We start from the raw sequence: 19254 nt of genomic DNA, 5'->3' as shown, positions 1-19254 counted from the left end.
CAGAGGGAGGGAAGCTGTGCGCTTACAGTGGCCATGTAATACACAACGGCTGATCTCTTCTGACATTTATCTCTGCTCATGAGAGGAGATGGAACAGCTCACTCATGAAGATGAATGTCATACAAGAGCTCTGCCATCATGCATCCTTCCACAGGATCTCAGGAGAGAGATTTGGTGTTATATAGAATATTAGAAATGCTACAGACACAGGGAAGCCTGGCAACTTCACTGCTCTGCCTTATTAGATCCTGTTAAGTGAAATGATGCACGCTTGTTGAACAGAGCCGTTGTCATTATAAGATTATCTAATCCATTCTCTATCATGGCATTTGCTTATTTTATACACCCTGCCGAAAAGAAACAATGACTTTCCAGCATATTTTTAAGTACAAATGGAAATAACCTGAGTTCATAACTATGCCTTCGTGTACTTGCTCCTTGCTTCATTGAAGTCTTTATGATTATAAAAGTACAGATCCTTCCAAAGATAAATGGTTCAGGGAACAGAAAAGCAAACAAAAAGCCTTTTAGCTGTGAAGTTGCTGGATGTACCCAGTCCAGGTCATCTTTGACCCCAGATGACCAATAGGATCCAGCTAATCTTCAAGATCACTACTGATTTTCACCAGGCTGCTTCTCCATCTAGATGAACAGATTGAGGAGAGGAAGTTCTTTGACTGAAACTTCCCACTCATTAATGGCATGACCTTGGGCAAATTATACCAACTTCTTTCAACCTCAGATTCTTCATCTTAAAATGGGATAATAATGGTATCTACCTAATAGAAGTGTTCTGAAGATAAAATGACGTGAGATAAAACATGTGTAAAGGTTAGAACAGTGTCTGGTGCATAGTAGGTGTTCAATGAATGCTAGCAATTATTTTAAATAATTAGTAAAAACATCTTCTTAGTGGCATCAAATATCAATGATATAAAAGTCATAGTATGTGGATCATCTTATTAACTCTCAGCTGGATTATTTTCCTTTTTTTTCTGTTATTTTGGACTGTAAGTTCATAGACAGCTCTGATTTATGAAGATAAAAACTTCAGATTCTTACTTGCTACATTGGGCATAAGACATCTTGTCCTTTTTTATCCATTCCTAACAAGCAGGTGATATAATAAAAAAAATTTAGTTTCTGAGCTAAGCCTGCAACTGGGGTTAAATCCTGTTTACTATACTTGTTGTGTGGAATTGCTCTAGACACTTAACCTCTGTGAGCCTTAATTCCCATCTGTAGAATGTGTGTAATAATACCCACCTTGAAAGGATGTCATTAGGATTGGAGATAAAATACATTGAGCAACCTAATTATTACTTCTGGAGTCTTGGGTCCACTTATTATACAAACTTTAACTGAACAGCTGCTATGTCCAGGCAATGTGGGAAGCATAAAGACAAACAGATGAATAAGCATGGTCCTTGCCACAAAGTATTGGCCATGAGAATAGGAGTGATAAAGGGGCTATCAGGGAAGGCTTCCTGAAAGAGGAAACACTTGAGTTAAATCTTGAAGGATGAAGAAGACTTAGCTAAATAAGGAAGATGGAAAGGGCTTTCTATATAAAGCAAGAACATGGGAACAATTAACATAGGAAAGATGAACATTGGTTCTTACAAACATCACTTGATATGTCCACATCATAACTGGGAAAAGAAAAGAGCTTGTTGATGGGATCTCAGTTTATCATGGATGAACTGAACTGTAGCAAGCCAGATGTTTCACTTTAGAGATTTATCAAACACTTGGCTTTGAAGAAGATGATCTTGGGAAAGTTTAAAGGTCTCTGCAGGGGAAGGTATGCTGGAAGTAGAGTCATCTCCTGGACAACTCCTGCTACAAGGGGGCTGCCAGGAGACTCCAGTGGGGATGCCTGACATTTGCTTTAGGTTCAGCCAGAGTTTAGACCCCAGGCGAGGGTTGTAACTGAATTTCCTTTTGCTGAAAGTCATTCTAAATAAGGTGTTAATAATATTTTTTTTTTGGAATTCCAGCAGTGTGTAACCATCCTGGAGAAGGCTGGCTTGTTGGTGGGGAGCCTTTAGTCTTGATCAGGAGAATCTAACATCACCAAGCTGTGGGGGGTAGTGTGTTAGGTGAAGGAAAAAGAGAGAGAGGGAGAGTGTGTGTATGTGTATATATGTTGGTGGTGTGAGAAGGCAGATTTGACATAATCAAATTTACCATTTGAGTTCCTTACACTTCCCTTAAATCTTGAGCCCATGGAAGCTCAAGAGCTAAAGATTAGCCCATTTTATTTCTCTTTCCATTTCACTGCAGCTATTCTTTCCTTGGAGTCCAGATTTGGTCTGAATGAGGGAAAGAACATAGAGATAAATACATGGATTTTTTTTTTTTTCTCTGTCTTTCTTGGTCTCTCCTGTGGTTGAATGTGGTGAGGTTGAGTTTGCATAGGCTAAATGTGCTTGTGATATGACTTTAGTGTATTAATAGTGCAGTGGGGAAACTAAAAAGAAGCAAGGCCCATGCCAAATAGGACCAACCCTACTGGCCCTTAGGGATACCTATTATTCTTGAGTCATGATACAGGCTCTGTCTCCACTGTTTGTAGGCGAAGAACTGGGGACAGTGAAGCACAATGTGCGTGTTTCCATCTGCCTTTACATTCATGAATAGGTGCACATCTGTGTGTGCACCCACACATATATGCTTACAAGTGAAGCACTCTTCCACGCTTTGATTGGTTATCCCTGGCTCATTTTATTTCAACTGCTGTTTCCTGTAAAGAGGAGTAATTGACTAGCATTTTGTTCAGCAAGGTGTAAACTGAGTGTATGTTTGCATGGAGCCTTTACAAGGGAAATCAGAAAGCAAATAAGAGGTAGAGCATATGTAACTTGCATGCTTTCTGAGCTACCATCTGCTTCTTTACATACTTTCTAATAACCAGAATCATAGCTTTTGGAGAAGCTTCAGAACTTTGGGGCAATCTGGCAGAGTAGACTCAATTAGGCATTGCGATCCATATCACACCATGTGGGAAGACACTATTTTGAAATTTCTATTTCTGTAGGCACAAAGGAAATGGATTCTATTAATACAATGCCAAAAACCTGGGTGTGACAGCCACTTAGGGCTTACGTTGTTACAGGGTACCCTCCTTTCCCTAGCATGACCAAGGCTCTAGGTTGCCATGTTGACAGAAGCTGAGGCAAGATAAAGGTATCAGGCCATAGTCAGTGGGCTACCAGCTTCCCTTAGTCCCATTCCTAGGTGTATAAATATTGAAAAGCCACAAAATCATGAGAAATAAAGTAATAGATTTTCTATCTCTTTCTTCCATGCTTGCTTTTTGCTTAGGTAGGGAGTGGCATGAAAGTAGCAAAAAAGTAGAAAAGAATAACCTATGTTTTTTATCTTTTTCAAGAACACACAAGAATAATTACCTACTATTTCTTCCCTTCCCTTTCCCTTTCCCCCAATAAACCCAAAAGCACAATGGACTAGTAAGCCAACGTTGTAAATGTTCAAAGGTGGAATTACATTTCTTGGTGTCCGGGTGTATTTTGCATTATAATGCAGCCTTGATGATAACATTTCTCAGGAAAGCCTGCGCAGCTGTCTGAGCATCAATTGGCAGCGTGTGGGGAAAATATTGCTTGGAATGGACTTCTGGGTGCAATTTTCTTTGATACTGTTCTCTGAAGTATCAAACCTTGTTCTTCATCTTTGACAAAGGAAAATGTGCACTCTCAAGCCTTACGAAGCTGAACCACATTTGAGTTGACAAATATATTCCTTTGGGAAGAAAGCATTGTACAGTGGAAAGAACAAAGCCTTTGCAGCCAGAGAGATCTGGGTCTCAGTCCTGTATCTACCATTTCGCTTTCAGCCCTTTGGCAAATTAACTTTTCTAAGCTTTTGTTTCGTCATCCACACGACGGGTTGCTGCAATAATAACATAAGATAACATATGTTAAATGTTGAATTGGAATTCGATATATCCTATGATTGCTGATAAATCTACTTGGCAGGTAGAGAGGAAAGGAAGGAGTTGTACCCTATGTGGTCTGGGGAGAGACAGGGATTGGGGGAACCCAGATTTGGATGATAAAGTTTATATCTCCAATGTAAACCCAGGAAAAACAGAACTGTTCACATTTTCCTCGATTTTCTAGCTCAATGACTAGGACAGCCCTTGTTTTCAGACAGCAAAGAAAGGTTGGTAGCATATATGGCACAATTGGGAGGCAGATGGGCCAGGCTATATGTTGCTGAACTGACTCATGAACAGGCGGTAAGTTCACTTGTACATTTCCCTTTTCTCAGTTTTACCCGCAGAAATGTTTCAAGTGAAGGCCATTGTGCCAATACAGTATATAACACACAAGATTTATAGCATCTAGGACCCTAAGTGACCCTGCACCCCCCTCCCACCTCTCCCTTATTCTCTTCTCCTCCTCTCTCTTTAGAAATCATTATCGCCAGAGTACAGCTGCTGCAGGCGGAGCATCTGGGAAGTGCTACTATACCCTCACCTTTGCTGTCACCTTCCCACACAATGAGGATGTCTGCTACCTGGCCTACCACTATCCCTACACCTACACAGCCCTCATGGTAACTTCCTCTTTACAGTATCACTCCAGCAGGACTGAAGGGGCTCTCTGATGTTTTCCCGAGAACATTTTGGAGACCCTGACATCCTGATTGGGAGCGGAGGAGGGTGTAGGGAAACTACGGCCTTCCTAAGGGAGCCAGATTTTGTTGTCACTGACTTGGTGGCTTTCTATGTGTCCCATCTCCTTCCCTGGACAGAGAACAAGGCTGAGCCTTGATTGGTGACATTCCGAAGGCCCAAGTGGTCTGCAAGTTGGGGCAGGACATGGGGATATTTCTTAAGAGACTCTATGTTTATCAAGTCAAGTTAAGTATGAAGTAGGTTGGAGTTGTATGGGAAGCAAGACCATACAAGTAAGCTGAAATGCAAATCTGAAGAAAATTCAGCCATTCAGAGGAATGGAGAAAGCAGGAAGGTAGAGCTTGGGAAACTTCTGAGTCTGTGTGCAAACAGCCATGCCAGCATCTCCAGTGGTTCTGATGACCATGAGCTGGAGGTGGCTAGCAGGATCCAGAGTGGAAGAGAAAAGTATAAGAAGAAAACACTAGATCATTGCAATAGACAACCACAATCTTTTTATGAGGGAGAGTAGGAGAAGTCAGGGCAGACTCACAGTTAGCATTCACGTGTTCCATAAGGCCCTGCAAAAAGTTCGCAAGACTATTGTGAGCAAATGGACTGCTTAAACCATGCAGTTTTCTGTCATTTGAAAAAGCTGGCAAACTATCCCTTACTGCTACCATTTTGTGGATATCCTAAGGACAAATGAGCTCCAGTAACTTCTATAAAGCACTTTCATCCTCTGTGTTAATGTAAAATGTTATTAGCATATTTATAATCATATGTGTTTATATATGTATTACTTAGCCCGAAGGATGAGCATTTTCATTTTAAGGCTGTGATAAGGAGTTGGAAAAGATAATAACCAAGAACATCTTTTCCTTCAAAAGGAATGTGCAGGTATAAATGGGAATTTTTTGCATAGAGAAGGCATATCTTGCACCACTTGGCTCACCGCTTCATGAAAGTGCATCTGTCCTCTTCTCCATATGTTGTCTTGCCTAAAGAGAGATTTTTACTGTTTTCCAGATTGCAAAAGATACACAACTAGTATTATTTGTGTATTACACTCAGAGAGCTCAAGAAGTTAATCCAAGTAATGTGCATCGCAAGCTAGGCTGTAACAAGCCACATTTGTTATAAAACATGTTTTGTTGCCTTTAGGGACACAGAACAGGCAAGATTCATGATCCCCCTTCAACAGTTGTTTTTACGGCCTTGCCTGTGAAACGCTGCATATGAAAAGTCTACTGTGGGCTGGGCGCAGTGGCTCACTCCTGTAATCCCAGCACTTTGGGAGGCCAAGGGGAGAGGATTGCTTGAGCCAGAGTTCGAGACCAGTCTGGGCAGCATAGTGAAACCCCATCTCTACAAAAAATACAAAAATTAGCCAGGCCTGGGGGCATGCACCCGTAGACCCAGCTACTTGGAAGGCTGAGATGGTGGATCACTTGGGTTCAGGAGGTTGAGGCTGCAGTGAATCAGGATCACACAACTGCATTCCATCGTGGGCAGCCGAGTGAGACCCTATCTGAAAAAAAAGAAAAAGAAAAAAGAAAAAAACCAAAAGCAAAAAGAATCTGCTAGGGAAGGGGATTTCTTTTTAAATATGTGTTATGTGTTTGCCTTTCCCATTGGATAAGGGATCATGGATCTAGGACACTGTTCTTTTCACTTGTTAGAATATCTTGGTCTCTGATAAGGTCCCGGTGGCCATTCGTGTAAAACATTAGAACGCAAAGGGGTTGGTGAAGTTGTCTAATTCACCCTTAACATTTATAGATGCAAGAACTGAGACCTGAAGTCCCACATTTAGCTACAGCCATGCAGAAACAGAACATCAGCCTTTGAGGTGTATTCCTGTGGTCTTTCTACTCTCCTGTAGAAAGGTGTAGAAGAAATTCCGAATTTCTGCTCCGGGGTCAGATCAGTGTCATTGCTTGCTATTACATTCATAAGCTACAAACACAGGCAGCAATTTTATGAGTACATGTAGTCATCATTGTGTGATGATACAGACATCTCTAATGTTTGAATTCAAATCACCAACCCATAGTTTATATCTTTAATGCTGGGTGCCGTGGATGTGGTTCCCCTGAGGGATAATGTCTCTTTCCAAACATGGTCTAATTCTTACCCCAAGATGCTCCAATGGATTCTTGCTAGGTGCCTACAGGCTGATTCAAATTGTGTACCCCTTTCAACCTGGTCTTGACGTGATGGTACCTAGTTGTTTACTTTGTGCCTCTGGGCCTGCTTACCTTCTGGACACAGTTTCAGATCAGAATACAACGTCTAAAATTTGCAACTGGTAAATAATTCTAAGAACCACTGGGTGGGGGGTCAATGAGGAGATGATTTCATCTTAAAGGGAAACAAAAACACACAAAAAAGAGGACTCCCCTCTCTGCACCAGTCACTTAGTTTCACTGAGAGGGAAAGAGAGGCCTTGTTAATTGATGCTTATTGACTTGTTACTGTTAACAATATTAATAACTGTTACTGTTACTATTAATTACAATAAGCTATAACTACTTATGACTTTTTATTGTTACTTGTGAGCTTGCTGACTGTGAATGTCTCCCACCAGGGAAGTTTGTGGAGAGTTAATGAGAAAGAGGGATAACTTATTTCTCCTAACTGAGCAAAACAGGGTTAGAAAGACACTTTGTTACTTGAAAGTGACAAATATGTATTCTCAATTTTAGGTTTTACATTTCCAATAACTCATGGTCTTTGTCCTCTCTAGGTTTAAGACAGTAATTGACTCTGTGACTTCTCTTAAAAAACTCTTCCTCCCATCATGGACAGAATGAGTACATTCTGTAATGCACACTAGTCATTTTTATTTTTGGACATGTCCTGAGGAGAAACAGTTTTTCTTCCAACAGATCAGTGATAAATTAAACGTGAATTATACCCCAAAGGGAGAATTAACTGTATGTTACTTTGGGGTTATGGTGAGGGGTAGAAAATACGTTTCCATGTGGAATTCATAATTTGCAAGACTCTTATAATATGGATTACATTTAATAATTACAGACATTTTTATAGCAAAGGACTTGTGTGTTGGATGTTTTTCAATGTGAATACAATTTTGAAACTTTATAATAAACTAATAATAAATAAATAATAAAATTTGAAAATTATTTTATTATTCTCTTATAATAAGAAAATTAGTATTTGGTTCTTTCAAATGGATATTTCCAGATGCTTGCCAGTAAGTCTGTTGGATAATTTTTCATATTATAGCATTAAAATACAGCTAAAAGAAAGAAATACGCTATTGTAATTCTGAAGCAAACAAAAAAAGCTCTGTTTTAATCAGTTGTATCAAGTTATCAGTAATTGTAATGATTGTTAAAGTATTAGCAATACTCGTTAAAGTATTAGAATTATGTTATAAATAGCCCCTAGGTAGCCAGTAGTATTGGTTGCAAATGGGGCCCCAAGAGAGTTTCTGATGAATATTTTAGGAGGTAAAAAATTGGGATCTCACTGAGAACTTATAACTGTGTGAAATGACAAGAGACAAAAAAAGTGGTCATTAGTAGAGTCCATGGATTGGGAGAGCTTAAGGATCTTAAAGGATAGAGCAGAATTTTTACCAGACACATATACCCACTGTGGAAGATGTGAATACTGTTATCTCCAGAGACAGAGTGGCGGGGGAGGGGGAAGAGAGAGAGAAGAAAGAAGAAAGAAAAGAAAAGAAAAAAGAAAGGAAAAAGAAAAGAAAAGGAATTAGAATGCCACATGCACAATATCTTATAAAAGACTCAGAATAAATGAAGAGTTTAAGAAGTGTCAGGTGAGAGATGTTGACTTACATGTGGCAGATCAAAGATGCAATGAACAGTTCATAAATCAGCACTGTCAGGTAATCAGTAGACAGAGATCCATTCTTGTATAGGCCAAATGACAGACCCCAATAAAGGTTATTGATGGTGAGGAGGTGAGCATAGAAAACCATTCTGAATGAGCCAATATGTGCATGAATGGTAAAGTCTTTGACAACAAGGACGTCTGAATTCCCTAAATACAGGGTCTTGGGCACAATGAAAGAAAGTTCTGAGGTCAAGACAATCGTAGATTTTGGTCTAGGTGTCATGTTTCCTTGCTGTGTAGCCACAGGCAAGATATTTAACTTCTCTTAGCTCAGTTTTCTCATCTGTAAAATTGGAAACAAAAAAGCAGTGAACTACATAGGCTATTTTCAAGGTTAAATAGTTGCTAATTGGAAAGTTTTAGCAAAGTGTCTACATCTAGTAAGCAATACTAGATGGTAACCATTAAAGCATTTATTATTTTTTATGATGATGTGTTATTATTTTCTCTGTTGGACTGATTGGAAGATACCCATTCCATAATTCATACTAAAATAAAAAAAAAATACAAATGAAAGACCCCTCCTCAAAAATTACAAAGGATACTGATGGTTTTCTTGGAGTAGTTGATTATGATTATTTTTTTCTTACTCTTTTTTCCAAATTATCATAATATAGCTTTGCTTATTTTTAATGGACAAGGAATATTAAAACCATCCTTTCTTTATAATTGACAAATCTGTGAGTAGTTATGTAGAGACTAATCATTTCTCACATTTTTTAAGTTAAGCAGCATGTTCTTGTGGCTTTTATTTAGCTTAAATGTGTTATTTATTCTTGTCTTGTGATAAAAAGTTAAGAAGTCTTTGATTCTCTGATGAGTATGTTTAAGTAACAACTGAGATCTAGGCAGGAGACAAATAAAATAGGCTATCTCCTTGGGAGTGGACTTTCTTCTAAATTAGGGGAACAGAGAGTGCAGCAGTTTAGGGGATAACAATAGAAAATGAATGGTTTTTGAGTGCATAGTGCTTCTCACTTTATCAGTAGCCATCAGCAGGTTACCCTGCTGAGGTCAAGGAAGTCTTTTATCGAAGTTTTAAGGGAGTAGTTGATAAAGGAAAGGGAGACTGAGGACTCCTGTGGAGAGACACAGGATGAGGCCGCAGGCTAAGGTTATCAGCTTGATGTTGTTCACAGACAGGATTTTCTTTTAAGAAGTCAGTCTCTCTGGGGGTTTCTACAATTGCCTTGAACTCATTCACATTTTTATAAAGACACCTACCCATGTGGCTTCCACAGGGCTGTAATCACAGTCAATTGGCACATGCATTCAGAGGTCCTACTTTTCTCATCAATGATCCCCACAATATCCTATTAGGCATAACTTTTCTGGACCTGAGATGGGAGATCATTTTTAGGAGAACAGGACAAAAACATTTTTGCAAAAGGAAATCCAACAGAAATTTATACTTGGTTTACTTCTAGCAATCTTTTATATGACTGAAGCCAAAATAATCCCCTAAGAGTAGAAGTGTTAGATACTGGCTGGACCTGATGGCAGGTCCAACAGGAGGGAGATTTCATTGAGGGGTGCAGGGAGATGGATCCATGAAAAATTGCAGTTTACAGAAAATGAGTGATATGGTTTGGCTGTGTCCTCACCCAAATCTCATCTTGAATTGTAGCTCCCATAATTCTCACATGTCGTGGGAATTAATCGAGTCACAGGGGCAGGTCTTTCCCATGCTGTTCTCGTGATAGTGAATAAGTCTCATGAGATCTGATCGTTTTACAAAGAGGAGTTCCCTTGTACATGCCCTCTTGCCTGCCACCATGTAAGACGTGCCTTTGCTCTTCTTTCACCTTCTGCCATGATTGTGACGCCTCCCCAGCCATGTGGAACTGTGAGTCCATTAAACCTCTTTCCTTTACAAATTACCCAGTCTCAGGTATGTCTTTATTAGCAGCATGAGAATGGACTAACACAGTGAGCTTAAGCTAAAAGAATATTAGGCATTTGTTGATTTGTAATATTATTGTGGAAAATGTAATAATAATAACAAATTAAAAGAGAACTCATGAGAGAAGAAAACGTTCAGGCTTTGCCTTCTCCCACATTTGCTGCTTGGGAGCCTGTCTAGCCAACACTATTTTGAAGGACAGTGTTCGTGTGCCCTATGATACCTTTTTGACTTTTTGTCTCTCATAGCTAATAGTGCTTGGTGGCTTCTATAGACCAACCTTCTGCCTAACCTGCTTCCCCATATCTGATTTATAAAATCTAGATTTTATTATTTTTTTAAAGTTTGATATCAGGCACCAAAGAGCTATGGCTTAATTGTAATATCACAGAATGATGATTATTGCTTTTTGTTTTTCATTTATTTGTTGCCCCTTTTCTCTTTTTTCTTTTTCTTTTTTTTTTTAACAGATTGTGTTAGTTATTTATTTTTATTTATGAGTTTTATTTCATTTTTAATTGACAAATAATACTTGCTTATATTTTATAGGGTACAATGTGATGTGTTGATACATGTATATGTTGCAGATTGATCAAACCAGACTAATAAACATATCTATCACCTCACATATTTATCATTTCTTTGTGGTGAGAACACTTAAAATTACTCTTTTAGGGATTTTGAAGTAATTCAGTATATTATTATGAGCTATGATTACTATACTATGCAATGGATGACCAGACCTTATTCATCTTGTCTAATTGAAATTTTGTACCCTTTCTCCAACATCTCTCCATTCCTCCCCTTTGTTTCCACTCCTCCAGGCTCTGGTCACCACCATTCTACTCTCTACTTCTATAAGTTTGACTTTTTTATATTCCATGTATAAGTGAGATCATGTGGTATTTGTCTCTCTGCACCCATCATTTCACTTGGCATGTGTCTTCGGGCTCATCCATGTTGCTGCAAATGACAGAATTTCCTGTTTTTTTAAGGCTGAATGGTAATCCATTGTGTATGTATGTATATATGTATATGTGAATGTGTATATATATAATATACATGTGTGTGTGTGTATGTGTGTGTAACTCCATCAGTGGGCATTGTGGTTGTTCCCATATCTTGGCTCTCGTGAATAATGCTGCACTGAACATAGGGGTGTAGACAGATATCTCTTTGATGTACTGATTTAAGTTCCTTTGGCTATACCCAGAAGTGAGATGGCTGGATTGTATGGTAATTCTATTTTTAAGTTTTTGAGAAAACTTCATACTGTTTTCCAACATAGCTGTGCTGATTTACTTTCCCACCAGTGGTGTTCAGGGTTCCAGATCCTCACCAGCACTTGCTGTCATTCATCTTTTTGATAATAACCAGTCTAACAAGTGTGAAGTGGTATCTCATGTGGTTTTATTTTGCATGTCTCTGATGATTAGAGATGTTGAACATTATTTTTGTGTGTGTGTATCTGTTGTCCATTTGTATATCTTCTTTTCAGAAATGCCTATTTAAGCCATTTGCCCATTTTTATAGGGTTGTTTTCTTGTTACTGTGTAGTTTGTGTTCCTTGTATATTTTGGATATTAGCCCCTTATCTGATGTATGATTTGCAAATATTTTCTCCCAGTTTGTGGGTTGTCTCTTTGCTCTGTGAATTGTTTCCTTTGCTATGCGAAAGCCTTTTAGTTTGGTGGAATCGTATTGTCTATTTTTGCTTTGTTTGTCTGTGCTATTGGGGTCATATTTAAGAAATCACTTCCCAAACTAATGTCATGAAGCTTTTTCCTTATGTTTTTGTCTCATAACTTTACAGTTTCAGGTCTTATGCTTAGGTTCAGTTGATTCTTATATGAGGGATCAATTCTCATTCTTCCACATGTGGATATTTAGTTTTCCCAACAGCATTTATTGAAGAAACTGTCCTTTCCCCGTTGCGTGTTTTTGGCACCTCTGTCAAAAATCAACTGACGATAGGTGTCTGAGTTTATGTTTGGCCTTTTGTTGGGAAAGCTTCACCATTGGCAAGGACCCATGTGGCCACAATAAAATGTAACAAACAGATTTAATAAGAGAGAGAGAGAGAGAGAGAGCGCAAGCTCATAGAAATAATTCAGCAAGACAGTGTTTCCCAAAACATAGTGTGTAGCACTTCAGTCTCTTGAGATGTTTAGAGAAGAAAAGTTTAATGATCATCTAAATTTATGAAGCACTTGTGCTAGTTTTTCTTCTAACAGTTCACAATGCATATTGAAATATTAAAGAATCTGAGAAATCTTGCATCCACGGAAATATTTTCATTTTCTTTAACTTAACATTTTCTAAGCACTTTGGCTATGAATTTCCTGCCTCCTCCATCTCCTTGTTCACACCACAGCACTTACTAACACACTAAGGGATCTATTTTGGGAAATGCTACAACCAAGTTTCCCTTTCTGGCTTTAGAGCCTTGGAATCTTGACAGTAATTGTGAGGCAAGTTACATTTAGTCTGGATTTTGGTAATAAAGAATACTGAGAGCAGCTTTCACTCAAATGTTTATAAAAATCTTAAAAGTAATTTGTTTATGATCACAGAGACTATAATCTGAATCCAGCACTATCCATGCCTTGTTAACTAAGGAGATGGAATTTTCCTTTTCCAGGATGACTTAGAAACATGACTGATATTCTGATGGAGACATTTCCATTCTTCTTCTGTGCCGTCTCTCCTGGGATACCCAGATGTCTACTTCTTATATCAGGGCTTTAGTTAATAATTTAATATTGATTTGTGTAACCTATGAATTTTTTTCCAGTAAGCTTCTTTTAAGAGAGTATTTTCTATTCTCTAGTGGTTATTTTATTTTTGCTGTTTTGAAAACCGTTTTTATTTAAGTCTAATTTCATTTAATTTTCAGAAAATGTGATTTGTATAATTTCTGCTTTTTTGGGGGAAGAATCTAATGAGTTTTTAATAGCTCTATATATGATTAATTATTGCTACAGTTCCATGAATATTTGAGAAAAAATTTTTCTCTGGAAAGACAAAATTTGACATATGTCTACAAAAACAGTATTGTTCAAATACCTTATATTATTATTTTTATGCAGTTGATTTATTCAAGACCCAGGTGCTATCTTAAAATCTCCCACTCTGAGAATAATTTTTTTCTCTTTCTGCTGTTTTTGGTGTTATATATTCTAATCCCATATTATTTGATTCTTAAGATTTATGAGTTTTATATGTTCATTGTGAATTTTGCCCTTTATCAAAATAAGATTTTAAAATCCCATTTAATGCACTTGATCTTGAATATGGCTTCGTTGTATATTACTATTGCCATGCCTGCCTTAATTTATGTTTGCTTATGCTTTTAGTTTCAATATTTCTCCTTTAAAATGTTTGAACAGAGGCAAACAAAATAAAGAGATAATATAAGAGCATTTCTCCTACACATAATTTTTTTTCCTTTCTCTTTAAAAGTACCTCTTACATATAACATGCTGTGGGATTTTAAAAAGTAATCCAAGTTTTTGTCATTATTAAGGCTGATTAGCCTGTTTATACTTAAACAGTTTTTACTGTTACTTATCATTTTGGTTTCATGCTATTTTCCATGCTTCACTGCTGTTGTCTTTCTTTTTTCTTATGCAATATGGACCATCATTTCTTTCATTTTTTTCACCCTCAGAGTTTGTAATTTTACTATTGCTTTCTTTTTACTGCTTAAAAATAATATATTTGAACTTATACTTCTCCATTAACAATAACAGCTAACATTTATTGTTTCCTACATAACAGATGCTCTTCACATACATTATACGACTAAATTATAGCAACCACTGCATGAGATAGGTAATGATATTTTTATGTGCCTTTTAAAGATGAGAAAACTGAGTCACAGTGAGGTTAAATAAAAAATTTACATCAGTTTTTTCAGAATCCATGCAACCAGAATGTAAACCCAGATTTCCTGCATTCCTTGGGTCATGGTACCTCCCTCCACCTTCAAAGCCAAAAATGGCATGCCTCTTACCTCTTTTTCCATTACATCCCATCTCGTTCTTTGACTCTGACTTCTTATCTCCTTCTTTCACTTATAAGGACCTTTGTCATTACCCTGCACCCAACCTGATGATCTGGGATAGTCCCCCCATCTTAAATTTCCTAATCACATCTTCAAAGTTCCTTTGCTATGTAAAATAACATCTTCACAGGTTGGGGGGATTAGAATATGGGCATCTTTGGAGGGCCCTCATAAGCAATAAAACTCAACTCTGTTTTAGAGACCCATTGTTCTAGTGATATTCTAGAGAGTTTGCATTTGGCACAATACTAAGTACTACCTTTCAACTTTCAAGAATTAAATAATATTTCTATATGTAAGTTGAAAACATTAACATTTTGTTTCACCTTTTTCCTCCCTTGTACATCTCTTTTAAAGTTCATTTTAGAGCTAGGTGATGACATCAAAATTTTATAATGTGTATTGTCTCCCTAAAGAATGATTTTTTAATGTTTATGTTAATATAGTAACCATATTTGTATGTAGTCATTTAGATGTAAGCTTGTTTAACTGGATTTTATTATAGTCTTTTTATATTGCTTTTCTGTTTGATTTGGGGGCAGCTGAAGTGTGTTTTCAAGTCCTTCTTTTTTTTTTTTTTTTTCTTTTTTTAAGACAGGATCTTGCTCTGTCACCCAGGATGGAGTGCAGTGACTTGATCTAGGCTCACTGCAGCCTTGACCTCCCAGGCTCAAGTGATCCTCCCACCTCAGCCTCCCAAGTAACTGGGACCACAGGTGTGCACCACCATGCCCGTCAATTTTTATGTATTTTTAGTAGAGATGGGGTCTCGCCATGTTACTCAGGCTGGTCTTGAACTCCTGAGCTCAAGCAATCCGCCCACCTCGGCCTCCCAGAGTGCTGGGATTACAGGTGTGAACCACTGCACCTGGGCCAAGTCCTTATTTTCAATAAAGATAAGGTGATATTTTGTCTGAGCTCCTGTATGTTTGAGCATGTATGCTATATTTGCTGATGAGCAAAAACTTGGTTGGATATAGGTTTATTAGATTATAATCCCTTCTACTTTCAAGCTTTAAGCAGAACTCATTTCCTCTAGCATGTAGTATTGCAGAAGAAATATGAGCCAAGAATGATTTTTTTGTATATATATATGTACAATGGATTTATTTATACTCACACATAAACACACACACACACACACACACACACATAGACACCACACAGAGACACATACATGTTTAAAAATAATCTTCAGTATAGGGTACAAGTGTCATTCTATGCAACAATGAGCAGTGAGTTAAGATTGGCAATCAAACACACAGGTTAGGCTTTATCCAGAACTAAATTTACTATCCATAAGAAAGAATACAGAGAGGGCAACAAAACAGCACACATAGAAAGGGCTTAGTGAGAGTCTTTGGACTCCCAGGTACAGCTTAGTTTGTCCTAGTAACTCCTCACTATGGAATTACATGGTCATGAGAGATTAGGTTGAGTGGAACATAACCGTCTCAGCCTAGGAATACTATCAGCCTTGGGCTTCCTTCAGATTTCATGCTTAACTAGTTGTCTAGGTTGTATGTGTGTGCTTGTGTATGTGTAGTTAGTCATCTTGTATTCTCAGGGGTATGTGGCTCCTTCCCAATCTGCAACGCAGGTGCGTCTCATCAATACCTGATCCTCGTTCCTTGATGGACAATCATAACAATTAAGTACAAAGATTTGGTTAGATACATGGGCCTCTGCTGGATTCTCATTTATCTTGAATCTTGTATAAACATGCTTCTTATAATTCCTTTACTTAATATTGTGTCAAGTCCTGGCTCTCTGGAACATCACAAGAACAACCTGTTTCTAAGACACAGTTGGGTTTATTGCTCATGTTAGCATGGTAGGCAGAATAATGGACCTCCAAAATTCCATATCCCAATCCTGTGAAGATGTTGCTTTACATTGTAAGGGTACTTTGAAGATGTGATTAGAGACCTTAAGATGGGGAGATTATCCTTGATTATCAGATTGGGTACAGGGTAATCACAAGGGTCCTTATAAGTAAAAGAATGAGATACAAGAATCAGAGCCAGAGAAAAAGATGGGACTTAATGGAAGTAGAAGTCAGTGATGCAATTTTTGGCTTTGAAGGTGGAGGGAGGTACCATGAGTGAAGGAATGCAGGTGACCTCTAGAAGCTAGAAAAGGCACAGGAAGAGATATTGTATAGAGCTTCCAAAAGGAATGCAGCCTGGCTGACACCTTGAATTTTGCCCAGTGGGACCCATTTTAGACTACTGGCCTTCAGAACCATAAGATAATAAATTTGTGTTGTCTTAACCTACAAAATTTGTGGAGATTCCAGCAGTAGTAGGAAACAAATTTACTAAAGGAGAAAGAATGGGACAGAATCTTACTAGTGTCTCAAAGAGCAGAGGGCATTTTTACTGATACCTTAAAGCCTGGCTTAAAGGCAGATATTTATTTAATGCAGGGGGGATTGATTAGGATTGGGTAAAGATCATGAAGTAATGGTTTAAGATTGGTAGACACTGTAAGGCAAGGATTTTGAAAAGAGGTGAGAAGAGGGATTCAAAGAATCTTGGCTCAAAGATGGGTTGATGCTTTCTATTGAAGAGTTGATGGGATATTCCTGAAATGAAAAATATATTTATTTGTAATTTCTGTCTTCCCGGAGCAGTAAAGTTATACTGATTAAGGTTGGGGAATAATAAAGTCATGTTAATGTAGACGGAAAGCTATGTGTGGGTAAATGATTTTGGTTCTCAGTTTTAAGAAGAATATGACTCAAGGTCAAATTTTCAGGTGTCCCTGAGGCTAGTGGAAGGCCGCAGAATTATCTGGTAATCTTTTCTTTTCTTGTCTCTTTTTCTTTTTCCTTGCAATTCAACTATTTCAGTAGAGTACAAATAGGTTTTAGTCTACTCCTATTCAGATGTCAGGATTTGTACTTACTTTAGGACATTCTTGTTCCCTTGTATATTAGTTGTCTATTGCTTCAGTAACAAATTATTAAAAATGTAGTAGCTTCAACATGAACAGGTCCTCTTTTTAAAAAAAAAAAAAATTGTACAGCTTTTTAGGTTAGAAGTTTGACACGAATCTCACTGGGCAAAGACCAGGGTTTTGGGGTTGCGTTTCTCCTGGAGGATCTGTGGGGAGAATGCGTTTCCTTTCCTTTTCCAGATTCTAGAGGCCACCTGCATTCCTTGGCTGATGATGCCTTTCTCCGTCTTCAAAGCCAGCAAGGGAAGACTGAGGTCTTAGGGGCCAGCAATGGTTCTCTGCAGCCAGGAAAGGGTCTCTGTTTTTAATCATGTTGTGATTAGATTGGCCCTAACTGAATAGTGCAGGATGACCTCCCCATTTCAAGTGGACCCTTAATCTTAAGCATGTCTGCAAAGTCCCTTTCACCATGTAAGGTATCCTACCAAAGGTTCTGAAGGTGAGAACATGAACATCTTTGGGGGCCACTATTCTTACCATCTGTAGTAAATTCTTTCCACATGTAAATACTTCCTCTACCTTTTGAAGACACTACTTCCCTTTCCATATATTTTACATATTTGTCAATATTTTTACATATTCATTTTATTAAAAAATTCATGTTTTTTTGTTTCATTTACCTAGCAGGCTAGTTATTTGTCAAGAAACAAGGTGGGTGGTTTCTCCTTGGACCTCTTAATACCTACTTGATTGTGGAAAAATCTTTCTAAATTTTAAGCTGGGAGAATAATTTTTGGGCAGTGGTATTCTTGTGCTGCAGAGGGGCAGTGTTTCCCTCTGGTTACTGAAGCCTCCACTGTCGGGGGATGCAGTGCGGGTGGGGGAAAATCTCTTAGCCTCTTTATGACTGGTGCCCCTGTTTTGATTAGGGAGAATTTCTTCAGAATTCTTAAAGATTGTTAACCAGGGGCTGGACGTGGTGGCTCATGCCTGTAATCCCAGCACTTTGGGAGGTCAAGCGGGGCAGATCACCTGAGGTCAGGAGTTTGAGACCAGCCTGGCCAATACGGCAAAACCTCCCTCTACTAAAAATACAAAAATTAACTGGGTGTGGTAGTGGGTGCTTGTAATCCCAGCTACTCGGGAGCTGAGGCAGGGGAATCGCTTGAACCTGGGAGGTGGAGGTTGCAATGATCCGAGATCACACCACTGCACTCCAGCCTGGGCAATACAATGAGACTCTGTCTCAAAAAAAAAAAAAAAAGATTGCTAACCAGGTGTCCTAATTTCAATGGCTATTCAATTTTTGTATTTGTTTTTTAAATGAGTATTGAAATGGGGAGGTATGGTAGGAAAATTTGTTGCTATTTGTTACTTGTTCTTTTAGCTTAGCAGTCCACCTGGATTAATCACGTCTATTAGTTTTTCAATGTGCTCACAATTCTCCCTATTACTTGGCCCTGTGATACTATGTGCTGTTGAAGTTTTCTGTCTCATTCTCTCCAGTGTTCTGGGTGTATTCTATTTTCATGATAACCACATTTTTTTTTTTTAATTTTAAAGAAAGCATGCTTAGATTTGTCTCTTTTCTTTTTACATTGATTGCTATTTTTTTATTTGTACAAATTTATGGTTACATGTGAAGTTTTGTTACATGCATAGATTGAGTAAAGTTGGTCAAGCCAGCACTTTCAGGGTATCCATCACCCAAATAACGTACATTGTACCCATTAACACATTTCTCATGATCCTCCTCCACCCCCTCCCTGACCCTTCCGAGTTTCCATTTTCTATCATTTCCTTGTATGCCACAGTGATAGGAATAGGGCTTTATGCCCCTGCCCGCCTCCC

General features: G+C 38.2%; 1 protein-coding gene across 1 annotated transcript in view; it reads left to right on the top strand.

Moving 5' to 3' along the window:
- Positions 1–19254, top strand: part of LOC117070260 (cytosolic carboxypeptidase 4) — a 37898-nt gene that overhangs the window by 18223 nt on the left and 421 nt on the right. Inside the window, exon 9 of the mRNA XM_033189115.1 lies at positions 4440–4584. Coding sequence (XP_033045006.1) covers positions 4440–4584 — 145 coding nt within the window. The remainder of the gene's footprint in view (positions 1–4439; positions 4585–19254) is intronic.

This window comes from Trachypithecus francoisi, unplaced genomic scaffold (assembly GCF_009764315.1).
Source record: "Trachypithecus francoisi isolate TF-2019V2 unplaced genomic scaffold, Tfra_2.0 Lachesis_group3, whole genome shotgun sequence".
NCBI classification, from domain to species: domain Eukaryota; kingdom Metazoa; phylum Chordata; class Mammalia; order Primates; family Cercopithecidae; genus Trachypithecus; species Trachypithecus francoisi.
This window is presented reverse-complemented; position numbering and strand designations above follow the sequence as displayed.